The 19,405-nt window shown below is 39.8% G+C and overlaps 1 protein-coding gene across 2 annotated transcripts in view; it reads left to right on the top strand.

Moving 5' to 3' along the window:
* The window catches only part of pcxb (pyruvate carboxylase b), a 356,057-nt gene that overhangs the window by 296,226 nt on the left and 40,426 nt on the right, over positions 1 to 19,405 (top strand). For both annotated transcript variants that reach the window (XM_042512173.2, XM_042512174.2), the window contains exons 16-21: positions 1,260 to 1,416; positions 4,347 to 4,587; positions 7,966 to 8,133; positions 9,500 to 9,581; positions 17,893 to 18,050; positions 19,000 to 19,086. In XM_042512173.2, coding sequence (XP_042368107.1) covers positions 1,260 to 1,416; positions 4,347 to 4,587; positions 7,966 to 8,133; positions 9,500 to 9,581; positions 17,893 to 18,050; positions 19,000 to 19,086 — 893 coding nt within the window. The remainder of the gene's footprint in view (positions 1 to 1,259; positions 1,417 to 4,346; positions 4,588 to 7,965; positions 8,134 to 9,499; positions 9,582 to 17,892; positions 18,051 to 18,999; positions 19,087 to 19,405) is intronic.

The following is a 19,405-nucleotide window of genomic DNA, read 5'->3' on the forward strand; positions in this document are numbered from 1 at the left end:
GGTTAAGTAGGACAAAATTTCAAGTGTCTAATGGGATATAATGATGAACTGCTGACATTTTATATCCAAAAGGGAAAAAAAATCAGCTTCACTGTGACATCATAATGTTACGCAAAAACACTTTTATGGCCATTACTAAACGTAATAACTCAAAAGAGACAACTACAGCTTGACTGGTTCATGGAGGCATACAACCACAAAGCAGTGATTATAGTTCCTTTAAACAGTACATGGGGTGTTAAATACATTGCCAGCAATTGTGGGCATTCTGTAACAGGCTTGTTTCCATCTTTCTTTCGGATTTATTTCAACTCATCGTCAGGACAGATTGAGGGCTTGAGCGGCCTATCTTTCCAGAAAGAGGCAGGCTACAATAGTGCCCGTGCCTAATGTTCTGCTGTGTGGGACCAGCTGTCAGTCTTCATTCCCGTTATCAAATTATTAGAGAAAATTCTGCTGTCCCAGATGAATCCCTCATTCAGCAACATGTTTTGGTATCTCACATGCTATAAGACATTAATACTAATATGTTAAACATCAGATAGGATTGCTTGGAGTCATTTCCGCTCCACACCAGCAGTTTAAGAGGTGCTGACGTAGGTTAAAATCCAAATCGGGGAGGGGGATGGATAAAAATTGATAAGGAGGAGGGTGTTTCCGGGGCATTCCTGCTCCGCTCAGAGTAGGGACCAGGCAGTTGTGCTTAGTATTCTCCCCATGTTCAAATGTATGAGTGCTCAGAAAATGAAATTTAATGATGACAGTGTTGGATCAGCAGAAAACCACTGGAGGCTCCAATATTTCTGGCTGATATGATAAACGGGTATGAGATTCGCTAATCTACTCCCCCAAGAAAGGGAAATGAGAGATTGCTATCTCTTTTTTTCCCCCGCCTCTTCCACTGAAACATTCCTTAGATTTTAAAGTGACTTTAGAATGAAACGATGAAAGTGTTAGAATGAACAATGAATGTGCAAGTATCATCAGATATTTCATTTGAGCATTCATAAGTGTGTATTATACTGTAGGTGCGCCATCTGTGTGTTTGTGTATGAGTGTGTGTGTGTGTGTGTGTGTGTGTGTGTGTGTGTGTGTGTGTGTGTGTGTGTGTGTATTTTGGGTAATGTGATAAGTATGAAATATTATGAAATATTAGTTTTTCAGTTGAAAATTGAGATCAAAGTTGGGATGACAGATGAGACTTCAGATGACAGCTGAAATAAACTGCCACCCTTCTGTGTGTGTGTGTGTGTGTTTAGGTGCTACCTTTGATGTGGCCATGCGCTTCCTGTCGGAGTGCCCATGGAAGAGACTCCAGGAGCTGAGAGCTTTGATCCCAAACGTTCCTTTCCAGATGCTGCTGAGAGGGGCCAACGCCGTGGGCTACACCAACTACCCCGACAACGCTGTCTTTAAGTTAGTCTCACTCAAACACACGCGCACACACACACACACATTTCCTTCCAATTAAAAAAAAAATCTTGATTCAGTAATTAAATGATGTTTAAGACCCTAATGGAGAAAACACCAAGTCCATTAAAAATATCTACACATCCTTTTGTATTTGCATCCAAATCCCTACACTATCTACAATAATGATATGGAAATGGTTTACGCACACAAGCTTAATTTGTGTTGTCTAATGTATTCACTGAATATTACAGGCGATAAATGATATGTTAAGTGTGCAGAATACAGTCAGCACCTGCATACACACATGGACCCAGCAGTTTTGTTGTTTTTTTTATTTTTAATATGATTTGTGTTTTGGCAAAACACATTTACAAAGCTTTGGGCCTCATTACAGAGACTTCCTGTATAATGTCCATTCAAAATGACATTCGGGATTTTTGGTATTATAGAAAAATGTTTCCTTATGGCATTTAGGAAAAATACAATGTTTTTTAATGTATGCAATAATCATTTCTTGTGCATTATAAGAAAAATACTTCAACGTAGGGTTGATGTTTTGGAGCCTACATGTTCACTCTGCCAATAAAAAAAAAATCAGTAGAAATGCGCATATAGGCCAATTCCGATGTTTGAACTTAAAGCCAATATCTGCTGAAACCAATGACATGCTGATATTATTGTGCACCCCTAGTAATTTCCATGGCCTCGGAAAGTCCAGTTAATATTTCTGAACGTGAGCCACTCTCTCACAAAGCCAGAAACCAGAAAAATAAGTCTTAGACTTCTGAAGTCATAGGATATAAAGTCTAAAGCTGCTAGACTGAGCACACAATAACATCACAATTTTGACATTTTAAGCACTCTAGTTTTTCGATTTGGGAGAAAGTTGATCATGTTTACCAATGTTTTTGGACTGTTGTAGATAATAGGAATAACATTTATGAATTTTGAAAACTGCCATTGTTCCCCTTTGAGATAGTACAAGCATTTAGAATATTTGTCAGTTGCTCCTTGTTGCTAAGATGAAGTATCCTCCAGGATTTGTTTCATATTTAAATTTGGTCGGGGTTTTTTTGTGTGTGTGATTTAAGCCGATTTGTGCTGGACACCATGTGCTGCAGGATGCATCACTCAGTCCATGTATTTACCCCTTTAAATGAAATTGCCTCTCATGTAATTTCACCTATCTTCTAAACATTGGTCTTGATTTATTCTTATCATGATGTTTTCAGAGTGGATACACTGTATAGTAGCCACTCACAAAGCACACAACTGACACACATTTAATCAAGTTACTTTGGTAGATGTTTCCCTGTTGCTTCCTACTATGCTTAGTGAGTTACACACACACATCATTGTTACAGATGTACACCAGTAGAGTCTTTAGTGCCATAAATACTCTTATGCCTACACACATGCATACACACACAAACGCCCTCGACACTTTTCAAAATGGATTCACAAGCTACCTCGATGATGTGGATGACTCATGTATACAAGCACAAGCACAACACATACACCTGCATGCAGTTCCACAGACAAGGATACACACACACACACACACACACACACATACACACACACACACACATACACACACGGTGTAATTCCCCTCACCTCAAATAAATTAGGAGTGGCTTTATGACTAATACAGCTGTCCCCTCCTCCCTCCTTCCCATTGAATCACACATGCAGACCTCCCCTATCCTCCCTGTTTTCGTGCTCCCCCTCTCCCATCATATAGTCATTATTTATCCCCACTCTTATATCTTCCTCCATTCATCTCTCTGCATTACTTCTTCCCCTATTTTTAACCCCCCCCCCCCCTTTCCTCACTCTCAGTGTCCCGTAGGGAGGTGCCATCGAAAATTTGCACATGATTGTGATTAATGGCTTTGATCTGGGCGCCCGGCTCTCTCTCTTTCTCTCTCTCCATGCTCCCCTTTTATCCGTCACTCTCTCACCCTTAGCTTTTTCAGTGTGGCAGCCAAGTGGCTCAAGCGTCTTCATTAGCTAAATCAAATCAAAGTGTAATTTAATTTGATTTAATTGATTTAAAGTGCATGTCACGGGTCACAATACAGTAGCAAAAGGGATATACAATTCAAATATCAAAAATGGCTGGTCGATTGCTAACAAGATGCGTGAACAAAGATAGTTGCACAATGTGATGATACAAAAAATATTTTAATAAAATATCAACAGAAATTCACTTTTTTTGATTGAAAAACTCAGCTTTCTGATTCCTGTGAATGATGATGCCATCAGCTCTGAGTCACATATGCAGGGCAGTACAGTGTTTTTCATTCTGTGCCAAACAGCGTCCACTAGGCAGCATTTGTATGCATTGTAGTGCTAAATAAATACTGGACACGCAGACGTTGCACTGGTAATCCTCTTGTGGCACAACATTAAGTGTGTCTGTTTATTTGCCAAAACAAAAGCTCTCAGTGTGTGTAAATACTGCATTCACAATAACACAGCTACAGTAAGCACTCACCCCAGTCTGAAAAACCTGATTAAGATACGGAGGCCAAGGCAATAATAGGAGGGATTTACCACGAGCAGCTTGGATAATGAGGCGGGTATACATTTCTCTCCAGTCATTGTGGGCTCCTGCAGGCTGTGTAAGCTCACTTTTCATGGAAATAGTGAGAATATTGTATTAGGGCAGGTACAGCGATATTTATGAGTAGCGATATGGAGATGGATATAAACAGCTTATCCCAACCAGGATGTGCGTTATTATCCAGGATGCACTGTGCATGGAGACAAACACATTATATGTGTGAGAGAGATTGTGTGAACATCTTACAGTGCACAAAATGTCTTGACAGTCTTGCTCACCTATTCTATTTCTGTCTCTGATTCAAACGTGGATTTTATGTACACGACTGCATGTGCTTTTGGCTAACATGATTTCTTCTCTTCAGGTTCTGTGAGGTAGCCAAAGAGAATGGCATGGACATCTTTCGCGTGTTTGATTCCCTGAATTACGTGCCAAACATGCTGCTGGGTATGGAGGCTGCTGGTGCAGCGGGTGGCGTTGTGGAGGCTGCCATCTCGTACACAGGCGACGTCTCTGACCCCATGAGGCAGAAGTACTCTCTGGATTATTACGTGAAGCTGGCAGACGAGCTTGTTAAAGCGGGAACCCACATCCTCTGTATCAAGGTGAGGAAATAAAAATAAGGTGTAGTGTTTAAGTGTTTGCTTCAAGGGTTTGTTTCCAGCCAGAGTTCTACAGTAAGCCAACGTTTTCCTTCCCTGTGATAATCTAATGATTCTGGCACTTATTGTTTGCTTCTGTGTGGAAATCCCTTCCCATCTGTCAGCAAAATAACATGGAACCAGCTGGAAAGAATCTTAGCAAGTACTTCTTTGCCCAGCTTTATATACACAGTCTTTGAAATCCAGTTCACACCGAGCACTCAACCATGGTTAAACCAGCGTTAATTTTGAGTTTGCCTGCGTTGGCTGACTAGACACTGCAATCCACATCGAGTGCTGGGTTGGACACAGTGGTTGACAAAGTACACAACTCTATTATTTGAGTCAAAGTAGAGATACTCCTGCTCAATTATTACTCCAATACAAGTGAAAGTTGCTGAGTCAAATTATAACTTAACTTAAAGTACTGGAGTACTCTCTTTTAAAAAAAATTCATAAGTATTCCGAGAAGTTATTTTCTCAACACGCTGTTATATATTGTACAATACATTTACAGAACCTAATGTTTCTAAAACAACCCGCTGAATGCACTGACTTGCTTGTAGAACCTGTGTAATCAAAATTCTCGTAGGCCATAAAGAAGTTTGTGCGTGGTACACAAAGAGTTCATAGAAATGTAGTGGAGTCAAAGGTACAATATTTGCCTTTAAATTGTAGTGGTTATAAATATCCAGAAAAATCAAAACTCAAGTAAAGTTCAGACACTCAGAAACTGTACTTACATACACTAATTTTACTAACTAACATACATTAGTGCACTAACTGTATTTAAGTAAATGAACTTCATTACTGTCAACCACTCTAACTAGGTTGCATTGTCACTGGTTGCAAACAGTTGTGCCTAAATCTATAAAGTGATGGCAGCAGGAATGTTTTCAGCTACATCTACAATTTGAACATTATGAAGATGTGGCAAGATTTTAAGGTGATGTAGCTCCTTGCCATCTGTGGTGAGGAAGAAATTAAGCAATTGACAACATAGTGTATGCAAACATATGGAGGCTTCTGAATGAGAGAGGCATCTACTATCAATAGACGCATGTCAAACAAATTGGAGGCACTGAAAAAAGAAGTACAATTAAAGTAATCGAATATTACAGGGAAAACCCGTTTACTGTGTTTATAATTGTGATGAGCTAATACGTTGCACAAAGACAAATTTAAGAACAAAACACTAGTTATATCCGCCAAGCGAAAGCCTGGAGGGCATCATGCGTTTGTTTTTGTGCGTGTGTGTGTTTTAGTGTGTGTTAGTGTGTTAGCTAATATAACAACTACTGGATCAATCAGTCTCATGTTTTGTGTGCTCGTCTCTGGCTGTATACTCAAGGACCGCTTCTGGTTGCAGTAATTCACTACTGTTATAAAACTGTCTCTCATTGTTTTATACCATCATCGACTGCTGATGTCTCATTCCTCTTAAACAGCCAGTAGGGCGCACAAGTTTTCCGCAAATTAGCTTGATTAAAATTATGACCCTGTGTGCCATTTTCTGCCTTTGTCGTGGCTCAAAAAATGACATCCATAGATACCTGATATGTTATGATCCAGTAAAGTTAGGAACGATATAAGAGGAATAAGTCAACTGTTTTTGTTTTCTGCCATCTTTACTGTAAGGAAGTTTGAGAGGGACAATTTTCTCTGTGTTGTTAGAAGTCCAAATGGACAAATGGATCAAAGATTTGTGGCTGTGTCTTAGTTTAAAATACACCCTTTCTTTTTATTACATGGTTTCTTTATTTCATGTATGCTGATTGCTACATCTCAAATAGATGAGGCACATATTTGGTTTGGTTTGAATTGACAAAGAAAGGGTTGAACATGGGTCAGATAACCCTGTTTCAACACTGGTCATTGCACACATTTGGATCTATATTTTCCTTATCAGTGCCTGTACTAACCACCAGTTAAACCTTTTGGCTGTGTGTCTTGGTTGTGTACACTCTAAGTAGCATCTGGGTGCAAATTGTCTTGCATGCGGTTGTTTAAATGTAAGGTGAAACACCTTTGACAGGCAAGATATGTAAATTGACTAATGGAATTCCTGATGCAATTAGCATTATTTAATCATGTAGGCAAGCTGCAGTATGTGTGTCAAGGTGAAGTCAAACCCTCTGCCACAGAAAACACATACATGCCTTGCAATTAGCATTTTAATTAATGAAAAGCGACTCACATGTAAACTGTCAAACACAGCTCAAGTTTTTGCTCCCATTGAAAGAACTTGTATACTCAAGCCTCTTATCTAAATGAATAGACCGATAATACTCACATTGAATTAATTCCTTTATTCAAGCATGACAGAATATTTTCAAACGTGAAATGATAAACTCCAGCTCTACCGCAGTGTGAAGCATCACACGCAGCGGTGGCAATCTCATAAAAGGCTTACACAGCTAATGAGGTTAACTTTTAAAAGAGGAAATGAGCATGAATTATAACTTCATGGAGTGCAATGATCACCAAAGGGAGCGCAACTAAACATCTAAGCTCTGTCTGTGGATTTCTGCTAATATCAATTAAGGTTTCTGCATTATAATCATTCTCACAAGAGAGCGTCTGTGTGTAAAACCTCTGCTTTTGTCATTATTTTGTTGTTCTTCGTTATAATTTTCTAGTATTTATCATTTGGTTCTTTTAGTAACTTGTTTGGAGGCTCGTCTCGCATTAACATATTTTCAGAGAGAAGATTTGAGTTACTACAGGACTAAACTGTTTTAATTAAACCTCAAGGTGGCAGTTTTAACTTCAGATTAACGCTGTTTATCAGTGAGGAGTTTTAATATTTATTAGTCTTTTTCAAATCCTAATCACTTCAAGGGTTTTGGTGTTGTGTTTGTGAACATGTACTCTCTGCTTCCATTGTTTTTCCTGTTTTTACTCATCCACTTCAAACAAATTATCAGCGCTCTGCGGTCTGTTCCAGCTTTCACGAGAAGCCTCAGGCCAGTGTGGCGTGCACACTCTCACACTAATGAGGACTTAGACAGGTGATTGAAATCAATCTTGTTTAATTTAGTCCAGGACTCCATATCCAAAACTTCGATATTTTACAGAAAACTACTTTAAATATGATAGTGGCATCTAGATAAAAGTTTCCTCCTGTGTTAACTTCTACCCTGTCCATTCCAAGCCAAACCGTTTATTAGAAATAATATGTAACAGAAAAAAACATGGTATGTACCATTTTGGGAAATTAGGTTAATGGAATCACCATATGTGTTTAATAATTATGATAAATGTCTCTTAAACTTTCCATTAAATTTTTCTTGAATTGTTTAACCTCCTCCTCACTTATGTCTGCTCTCTCTGGGTTACCAGGATATGGCCGGCCTGCTGAAGCCAGAAGCCAGCAAGCTTCTGATCGGTGCTCTCAGAGACCGTTTCCCAGATGTTCCCATCCACGTGCACACACACGACACAGCTGGAGCCGGCGTAGCGGCCATGCTGGCTTGTGCTGCGGCTGGAGCTGACGTTGTGGATGTGGCTGTGAGTATTCATCATGTTTGTTCTAAAGATCATTTAAGTTAGTTACAGACGAGGTAGCTGTCTTCACAGTTAAGTTTCATATAAGATATGTGTATTAAAAAACATTATTTTAAAAGCCTGGAACCTGTTCTGTTTTGGTTCTTGCGCCTAATTTTGAACTGTTCAGAATATTTTGACGAAAAATAAACTAGTTCAGAACCTGAAAAGTTCAAATGGAAACAAAAAATATCAGTTTTTCTTTAACTAAAGTGCGAACATACAGCATCAGTGGGCAAGTCATATTCAAAAGATTGGAGGAGAGGATGACAGAGGAAGACAGCAGCAATGGAGAAATCAAGCAGGAAAACATCAGATAAAAAAGGGCATCCAGTAGTCTTATTAAGAGTGGGTTCATGCTTTTTTTTTTTTTATAAAAAAATATCTATCATAACAGAACAAAAGCTTGCAGATCATCAGCTACTGCTACTACTGTTTACTGCTGTTGTACATTGTGCAATGCTTTGTGTTGATGACACATCCTCAATTAAAATGGTTACGCACAAAACTGGGCTGATTAGCACCAAAGTTCCTGAACAGCTAATTTGGTGGTAGGAGGTATGTTAGATTTTAAATGTTTCTTATCATAAAGCAATTCAATAATTCTCTAATTTCTACTGACTGGCGAAAGTTATGCCTGCCATGTTGCCAGTACAAACTGCTGGAGTAGTTATTTGTAGGACTAGGTCCAGCTTTAAGTTAATCTTCTATTACAACAGAATGAACAAACATTTTCTACCATTTGCAGCACTTTGCATTGTGAAATGTCACTTAACAAAAAAAGACAGAACAACTGTTGTAGCTAGGAACATTCCTCTTACTGTGTTCACTGACGCATGCTACCAGCAATGGGAGTTTCATTAAAACAATTGGCTGCTATTTGCAGTTTGGGGCCGTTCTGCTGTTCAAGTCTTTGTAAGGCTTTATGAAGGAAAACAACTGACTGTCCACCAGATCAGACACTAAAACCATGTGTTTGTATTACTCCCATTGGTTTACTTGGTTAAATTTTGTCTTTTTACTCTGCCGAGTAATAAAATACTTACGTTGAAATACACAAAAGCAGAAAGGAAGTCCAAGACCTAAGGGTTTCTGGAGGTAAAACTTTTGTCTCTTTTGATGGGGAATTGGTGTTTTGTGCTCTCTTCCCATTAATCATTATATTTTGTACAGATTTATGCATATGTGCACACAGATTTACGGGTTATTACACCATACTTCTTGTGTATGCAATTAATCCGCTAACTGTGGAGCCACATAGTGCACTTTTACAAAGACTTTTACAAAGGCTCTTAGTCATACAGTACTCATATTGATTGTCACTCTCCAGGTCGACTCCATGGCTGGGATGACCTCTCAGCCCAGCATGGGAGCCATGGTGGCCTGTGCCAAGGGGACCAAGCTTGACACTGGTAAGTGACAAACTCACCAGCCTGTTAACATCAACTGTGGCACCAGACAGTTTGTTTGTTTTAAAAGCATTACAAGATCTGAAAGAGAGAAGAATTTGTGTAGATACATTTTTGGTAGAAGAAGAACAGAAGAACACTATCAAATATTATTTGAATTCACTCAGTTTAATATAGTAACATCAATCGTATAAAGAACAGGTTGCGAAAAATTTGTTGGAACAAACACCTTCACATTTCCCCATAAAGCTTTTAATGTAGCATCTAGCTGTTAATGAGACAGAACATCTCTTAGATCGCCAGTCTCACTCAGAGCTTTCTTTCTGAGACTCTCCTGCTTTACATAAGGGGAAAAAAATCAATTGACAAATCAATAAATGACAAAGTGCATCAGTAGTTATGGCCCTCAGTCAGAAGGAGCGACGTATTCTGCTCAGTGTTAATGTACACAGCCAATTATAAGATGGAGATGGAAACAGTAGGGAGATGGACCAAAAAAATGAAAGAGGCTGGTGGGGTCAAAAAAATGTGATGCTTTGTTAGACAAAACATTCCTGATCCATGAAATGATGAACATTTTACTTATTAGAATTTGTTGGTCTAAGGTCAAAGTGTCAAGGTTACTATGGCCTCACAAAATGTGTTTTTGTCCATAAATCAGGAATTCATATACTAAGTTGACAGATTTTCATTTCTCAGCATCACATATCAGAATCAGAAGGGGAGACATTTGGTCAGTTACTGAACTGGTGACACTAATTTGGGATGCCCGCTTGAAACTGTGCCGATTGTGCTGCCAGGAGAAAGATGTGTGTGAAGCATCCATGTTTTCACAGACATGGATGGTAACTGTAACTGCAACTTGACGAGTATGCATAGACCAACAAGCGAGAGGCGGTAATTCTAAGTGTTTGTCTAATGAGCAGCCCTCCCTGTAGCATTTAGGGGCCAAAGGCTTTTTCCAGGGCTGCTTTTACATACTCGTTACATAGTCGGTTACTCATTTGCTTTCCCATCCCACGCTCTGCTTCCATCACACATCTCTCAGTCACACTCTGGACCACAACGGCTTTACTCTATCTTCTCAGGAGGTCAACAGATAAGTGGAGGGATGGATTTATAATACGCTCATTCCCCTTTAGGTTTCCTGTTATCCACTGTGTTCTATTCAATGTAATTTTCATGGTCTGCGCAAAATCTGGAGCCTCTCCCACCTCTGATAGCTGACCTGGCCTACTGACCTCTGCTCCCACTGCAATGGGAGTGCTGTGGAAAATATATTAAAGCAGCCAGCTGAAAACTGCTGTTAGAAATTGAAGAAACATGAAACAGGCTCAGTGAATTAAAACCGATGTGGAGTTTGCTGCTTAGTTATGTAGAGTAATGCTACTGGGAAAACTGACTCAGCCCCACTAACTAGATCTGATAGCTCATTTCCATTACTCAGAAAATAGCAAAAGCCCTGCTAATTTTGTTTACACTATATTCACACTACACAGCTAATGTATAGCCTGCTGCTGTAGTGCAGGGTACTTTTAACATTAAAAGCTGTTTGTTACTGTATAAATGCATATGATTTTTTTACTGGACAATTCAGTATATGCCAAGTCCTCCCCGTGTTCTGCTCTGATGATGTTGGTACAGGCAGTTTACCACCTCTGGGCATAAGAGACACATTATTTCCAATTAGCTTGCTTCTTGATAAACATGTGGTCTTCGGGGGAAAAACTCTCACTAATGCCTATCAACGACTTGTTGTGTCCTATAATAAAATGATTAGCTCTGATGCTAATATTCCGTAGCACATAATGGTTAGTTTGAAACTCATACCCACAACCCCTTTACACCTGCTGCCTATGTAGGTTAACTATTTTTCATTGTTAAGTAGCTAATTATAGTTTTATGTAGTTTCCCCAAAACTGATCATAATGTCTTGACAAACCCAGGAGAACACTTTTATATCACTGCAGCACAGAGAGACCTTAAATCACTGGTCAACAAAGGCAAGACTTTCAGCAGGTGCTGAGTTGCTCTTAAAAAAAGGCAATGCTCTGTGTATTCCTGGGCCAGTTTAGTTGTGATTTGCAGCACATAATTTCCATGGATGAGTGGCCAAACAGACAAGATGATGTCACAGTAATATTTGCAGTGCAGCTACGGCAGTGTTGTAAAGCACAGGATGACAGTAAACACCAGGGCTTGGTGTTGTTAGTCTCTCGGGCCGTCCTTCAAAGTGAAAGGATTTCTTGACTCATTGTTAAATATTGCTGCGGAAACAATCATACAGGGAGAAATCTGTCATAGAAGAGGAAGCAAATTCTGTAATAGTCCATAAAGCAACACAGCAACAGAGCCATTAGGACCTGCTGTGTTTTGAGGATGATGTGTGGCTTGTGCTTCGAAAGGAAAACGACTTCACTGCTGCTCTCTCCGTCTACACATTTAACCCGCAGCTGAACGCAACAGGTTCACATCCATTCTCTCGGGCCGGCAAATATTGTTCTGGGCAATATCAGAAAATAAGCAGGAAGTATCAGAGAGAGGGGAAACTCTCCCATCATTTAGTTACAGTCCAAGTTAGTGACAGAATATCAATTTGTGGGCACACAGTTCCCAGAAAAAAAGTATAGAGGGGGAGAAAGACAAGGTCGTTACTCAAGAGCGAGAGGTTTTCAAGTGTGTCAGTTTATTCATGGAATTTCAATATGCTTCACTTGAGACTGAGATTGGGATGCAGGATGTCTCACACACACACACACACACACACACACACACACACACACACACACGTGTGCATACTTATAGTGTGTCCTGATGTGACCCTGCTGGTACATGCATTATGCATACATGCAGACAAACTCTTTCCAAATTCTTTTCTACCTGTCACCTTGTGCTCGTCTGTTCTTTTCATCTCCGTGTCTCTTTATGCTTCTCCCCCCTTCCATCAGTTTGCCTATCGCACTACTTTTGTAATCAAGGGGAGCACTGCCTTGGATACTTCCATACCTTCCTGACCTTAGTCTGTTTACTGCTTTCCTTCCCTCCCTCCCCTCTTTCTCCCATCTCCGTTACAAAGCAGCAATCAGTGTTGTGCAGTGTGCTCTGCCTCCTCTATCTCCCTCCCTCTCTCCGCTCTGCCTTATTTTCCCTATCACCCCCGCTTCTTTTGCATTGTCTCTCAATCCACCTCCTCTTCCCTCCCTCTCACTCAGTGACAAAGCAATTAACAGCACTTTACATGCCTGTTTCACTCCCTCAAACTCCCTCACTCTTTGCTCCTTCATTTCCACTCCCTCCGTGTCTCCCACAGCATCTCTTTGTCCTAAAGAAACAGCAACGGCAGCGCTTTTCTGGTTAATTCATTTGTCTTTAAGCTGTCACTTTATTTATTCAGTCAGCCAACAGTGCACACACACACGCACGCACGCGCGCGCGCACACACACACACACTCATGCATTTTAAAAGTCATACATATTCACAGACACTCATGCAGCTGAATGATGACACACATTAGAGTGGTCCTTGTGTTTATTTGACACAGCATTTACTGGCTTTCTCATGCATCATGCATGGATATAATTGATGAGGATTTTTTTGGCTGCCATAACAATGCAGCCATCTAAGATGTAGTAGTGATCAAACACACAGGAGAATGTACACTCTCCGCACAAAGCATAGATGTTATGTGGGCACCCACAGCGAGGCAGGTGAGCCACACATTTAGCTTCTGGTTCCCCTCTTTCATCTCTCCCTTTCTTCATCTGTCTGTGCTCAATTTTCCCTTCTTTTCTCCCTGAATCCTCTGATCTGTCTCCCTTCATGGTTAGCTCTCATTGTCTCATCAGCCACAAACTGTGTGTGTGGCAGTCTTTCAACAATGTGCTGGTGTAGAGAATGTGTGCACAAGTCTATGAATGCAAATATGTGTGTTGGTCTCCTGCATTAGTGAATTTGCGCTGCTAATGAGTTGTATATTGAGGCCACTTTGTCACTGCCAAGCAGCCATCTAGATGACTGATTTACAGTATGTGCGTGCTCGTGTGCCTGCATGTCTGTGGTATACATACACAAAGCATCGTGGTTTAGTGATTGATGATTTTGGGAGAGCAACCATCAGTCCATAAAAACAATGCTGTATTTACCTCCAGTTTGATTTAGCAAATGTCAAGATCCATAGCTGTTCTCCATATTTATAGGATACAAGGTAAAATAAACCTTTTAATCCCACAAGGCAAGTTAAGGTCATCACAATAGCAGAAAAATGATTTAGATGAAAGACAGTATTGTTGTGCTCGCTTCATTATGGCCAGCTTTCCTGACGGTGGAGAGACAGATGCTCCTGCCATCGCTCATCGCCAAAGCACTTTCCTGATAATTGAAGTCAGTTGATTCAACTTAACTTTGTGCTTTCGTAGGACTTTCCAGCTTACACAGGTGTGGTGTTGGGCTAATTAGACTTCTGCTCAGGAAACTCAAGGCTTGTGGAAGGAATTTTTTTTTTCTTTTCTGACAGCTGCTGCTACTAGCTCAGCTTCCTCCCCAATAAAAGTTCTTGGTTTCAAACCACACTTTAAAATACATGTACATGTACTTAGACCCTTTAGTAAAAGTACCAATACAGAAATCTGAATACTCAGTTATGAGGAAACGTCTTGCATTTGAAATGTTGTTTAAAGAAGTGTTTCACTGTTGTAACGAAGATCTTTTCATGAAATCTGGCTGTCTGTGCAGTAAAAAGACACAAATACTTTTTAAACTGGTTCTATATGACCAGCGAAAACAGAGAAAAGGGGCCGCGACATTCGCTTTTGCTCAAGAGGTAGAAAACCTACAATTCCCAGAATGCCACGCCCCTCCCCTTCGGGGGTGAGCTTGGCTTTGCTCCATGGCATTGGTCGTTTAAGTGAACAAAATGGCGGGCGGCAGTTTACAAACAACACCGAGTAGCAGTGAAACGGTAAGCTAAAAAATGTTTTTGAAAACGTGAAGGACGAGAAAAAGGCAAGGCAGTAACGTAACATTGGTTTATATGTTATCAGCACAACCAAGTTTTACCGTTTATCTCGATTTGTTCGGCTTCCGTTTTTACAGTACAGGTAACATTAACGCACACGTACTGTACACAAATTCGGATACTAGCCAAAGGGGGCAGTAAAATGTGTTTCTGAAAACCGTTAGTGGCGATACATTTACGATACAGTGACAGAGTGTTGGTTTATATTTGATAAGCAATGTGTAGTTTTATGTTTCGCCTGAGTTTGAGTGAGACAGAGAGGGGGCGGCTCCTGCTAACGCACGCTATTACGATAGTCTTCCACAGCTGGTGCAAAATCGGCGGTGTATCCGTGTAAGTACAACGGGTGACGAATTATCAGCAAAATGTACTCAACGTGTCAAAAGTAAAAGCACTCGTGACCCCCCGAGACTAATACATGACATAAGATTGTGTGCATAAATGTGTAAGCAACAGTATACTCTTGTAACGTTAGCATTAGCTTGTCGAGATGGAGCTAGTGTTTAATGCTGTATACAGTTATGTTAGGTAGTTTAGTGCAGCAGTTCCCAAAGTAGGGGTTAGGCACCTCCAGAATGGCCACTAGATTATTCTGAGCGGTCATGAGATGGTAAATGTGATAGAAAATAAAAGAAAAACGCATATTGTAAATATTTACCTCTTTGGCCCTCAAATAGTTTTTTTTAATAAAGAGAAACAAGACAAGGGGGAACAAGAAGACATGGCTGTTTCGCGAGAAAATAAAAGCCAAAAAGACTGGGAACATTAATGTTAAACTTCTGTTTTGTAAGCTTTTATTGTCATTCTTATTATTTTATTTTTATTTGTATTTTTGGCAAAATAAAAAAAAAACTCAGATAAATACAGTGGAGTAAAAAATACATAATGTCCCTTTGAAATATAATTAAGTAGAATGATACAGTGGCACAAAATGAGAATACTTGATTAGTACTTTCAACCACTGAGATAGAAATGATTTTGCTCTGCAATATGCTTTTAAATACAGTCTTTCAGCTAAAGTAAGCATTTCTTAAGACAATTTTTCCTCTGCCAGTATATTAAAGGAATAGTTGAGCATTTTTGGGAAGTTTGCTTACGGTATTCGCTGTCTTGGTAAGAATTAAGGGAGAAGATGTATACCAGTGTTTACAGTATTAAGCTGGAGCCAGCTGTCGTTTAGCATCCTTTTGATGCCAGTGTGGAGTTTAATTTGCTCAAGATTTATAAATTTTACAACTTAACTGAAAGGGTGCATCTTCACATTTCTTGCTAATTCAAGTAAATCCATCTTAAATTATGTCATTTGCTGTTTGCTTCTCTGTGTCAAGTCGATGCATTTTGCTCATTATACCATATCACGCCAAATGTGGACAGTGTCATGTTATAGTGAGATATTTCCAGCACAGTCACCAATTTGTTGTTATTTTTTGTCTGTGTGTCAGTTACTGTCAACCAGAGAGTTACAGTGTGTCCTTATTAAAGAATCTTTTTTTTCCCACAAAAATATTTGCCAATCCATCACAGAAGAATCAGACATGATATTTTTTGCACCCACAGCAGCTTCAGTACAGCTCAGCAGAGTACAATTTGTGCATGGGGGCTGAGCTCTTTGTGTTGTCAACTGGGAGCGCTCACAGTTAGTGCTGCAGCTTTATATTTGATAGAAACTTGCAAATATCTGCCCTGTCTACTAATTCAAAGCCATGAGCGCATAAAAGTGAGCATGAGGTGTTCACCTAGTGAAACTTGAACTGACTTTTCAATCATCAGAGGATGCTGACACATTGAACATGCCGCCACTTCCCCCTGTAAATTGAGGCTGTAATTTTACAATGGCAGCATAAATGAAAGCTGCAAAATTAGTGTTCTCAAACAGAGAAGGAAATGGACCTATTTACTGACTGGCTTGGCAGGCAGCTGAATTTGAGGAGCAACAACACGCACATTAATTTCACATTAATTTCACAGTAGCTCTATTTCCCCGCCAAGATCACAGTGGAAGCACACAAACACTTTCTGGAGTATGTACTCCCTTTGAATCACGAAAATTCAAGCTTGTCACTCTGTTGTTGGGGTTGTAACGAGCTAAGTTTGTCTCATTAACATGGCTGATTTTTGTCATCATTAGCCAAAAGCTCAGTGTACTGCCATTTCTGTCAGGGCATTAAAACAGATTTTCCCTTTCAAGATAATCAGCTTTAGCACACCTTTACTGGCTGGAGCAGAATGTCATGAATATAAGCAACAGACGCTTTTTTTAAGGATCACAAAACATCACAGAGATTTAATGAGCGGCAAAGGCAAGATGGGAATGTGCACTTAAGGCTAATAAGCGCTCTTCACTCTTTACCAAAAGTGAAGCTCAGACTTGTTCAGGCTTTTCTGGCCTGTAACCCATTTTAACCCGCTGGGGTCTCAAGCCTCGCTGGCAAAGCTCGGCAGGATCAGGGTAAATTTGTCATGTAGTTAGATCAATAGCTTGATGCATTTTTATCATTAAAACACGACAAAAATATTGACTGAAACCTCATAATTTATGTACACTTTGTAATGTTACCACTGTCAAATAATGAGATTCTTTAAATTACGTAAATTGGATAAAATTAAAACTTTTCACTTTACTTAGGCACACCAGGGTTGGAGCTGTGAGCTCAGTCCTCATTATGCTAATGTCATGATAAGTGCCTTCACTCTGCGGGGGATGCATGGTGAGGATGCCCACCACAAACATGATAAGATGTATGCAGGTTGAAGCATAAATCACTTGTTTTGAAGTAAGCATTTTTCAGAAGATAGCATACTAGTATAATGCACAGGAGGTGCTTCAAATGATCAGGACAACATGACTTACCTCCACTAAATTTTTATTGACGTGCAGTTTTGAACAGCTGTCAAAAAGTAAGCCCCTGGTAAATTACAGTAGCCATGTCTGCTGACGTTTTGGTTTCTCCTGCTGACTAGTTTTAGAATGAGGACCCTGGTAAAGTAGAGCATAAAAACCAGCATACTAGTCTGTGGCTGGCTCATTTCTATACATGCATGCTTCTCAGTCATTACAGTATATGGTTATAACCCTTCATATATCTCCTCATTTTCTTGACTTTAGAATTATATTCAGAACACAAAAATGTGAGCAAAATGTTTTTGCATTTGTTGTTGCCACTTGCTACAGGGTGTCTTCAGACAAATAAAAAGCCTAGTATTTAATGACTTCAGATCAGTGTTGTCAAGTCTCATTAAAAGCAAATGTGCATGGTGACCATTGATTTAATGTCATTTTTTGCTCTGCTCTGTCGCAGGCATCGCTCTGGAGAAGGTGTTTGACTACAGTGAATATTGGGAAGTCGCCAGAGGCCTATATGCTCCATTTGACTGCACGGCCACCATGAAATCTGGCAACGCTGACGTCTACGAGAACGAGATACCCGGAGGACAGTACACCAACCTTCACTTCCAGGTACAGTGCGCTATTCTTGTCATTGTTTTATTGTGTTTTGTGTAAGTGATTGATTTTGGAGCTAAATAAGCTTGCATTTCACAAAGCTCTTTGGCACATTTTTAGCTCCTCAGGATGGAGTATTAGAGGTGGTCAGTGCTTCTGAAAGGATGTAAACAAAGGATAAGCTCAGTGTAACATTACTTCTATATTCACTGTTGTTGCATGCAAACTCCACCTCAATGCACCCAAAAAGTATTTGTGCACTTTTTACTGTAATTTACAGTTTCATTTGTGGACTGTTGAAATAAAACTAGAGGAAAATGAATTTGAATATAAAGTGCAGTCTAAGTTTTAAAAAGATTCTGACAGAGTATGTCTAAGATATAATATTTCAGATATACACCTTTATTTTTTTTTACATGTTTGTTTGGGTGTGTTCAAAGCTACTGAAGATGAAAGTGATGTGACTAAAATGAAACCGAGGAAGTGCAGTCATCTGAGGCACTGTTATGATAGAAACTCACTAAAAATGTTGCTTGAACAACTTATTTTGGTATGGTACATTAAGTACAAACACAAGTCTACAGTGTCGACACTGCCCAGTCACACTCTGAAAAGTGTCACAGACTATTTGAAAGTGACTGAATGCTCAGCGCTGTGCACCCACTGGAAAAAGAAATGTGTATACACATCCTGTTGCCCATTTGTAACCTGCTAACTGTACGTAAATGACTGTTGAACACATGCACTATGTGTCAAATTACAGTTTACAGTGACTTATCGCACTGGCCCACTTGTAATTTGCCATGAATTTAAAAGCTTGACTTCACAAATTATAGCCTCAAATCACAGGCTTGCACTGAGTGACCCAGAATGCCTTGATTCTTTCCTTAAACAGACGAATAAAAAGGTTGCTTTTACTCAACTTATTCATACAGTTGTTTTGTCTCACTGTGGCTCATTGCAGGCTCACAGCATGGGACTGGGAAACAAGTTCAAAGAGGTGAAGAAGGCCTACACTGAAGCCAACAAACTACTGGGAGACCTCATTAAGGTGAGACACGAAGATAAAACACCAGTAGTGTATCCATGCTGCACATTTGCTGCTTGTAAAAAGCTCTAACGCCTGGCTTTTTGGTTTTAATGGGAACATGGGTACAAGTGACATTCACTCCTCGGACAAATGACTCTGCAGACGAGAAATTTTCTGCTTTTGCTCTGAACTACTTCGTTTAGCAGTAATGGAAATACTACACCCTTGTGGACGCACTAATTTTAGCCCTTTTAACGGTGCGATGTAATAACTGGCTACCACAAATTACTGTGCGTCTTCGTCCAATCAGCGCTTGTACATATTTCAAAATTTAGTCTGC

Source organism: Plectropomus leopardus, chromosome 23 (assembly GCF_026936395.1).
Source record: "Plectropomus leopardus strain MGB_pleo_1.0 chromosome 23, ASM2693639v1, whole genome shotgun sequence".
NCBI classification, from domain to species: Eukaryota; Metazoa; Chordata; class Actinopteri; order Perciformes; family Serranidae; genus Plectropomus; species Plectropomus leopardus.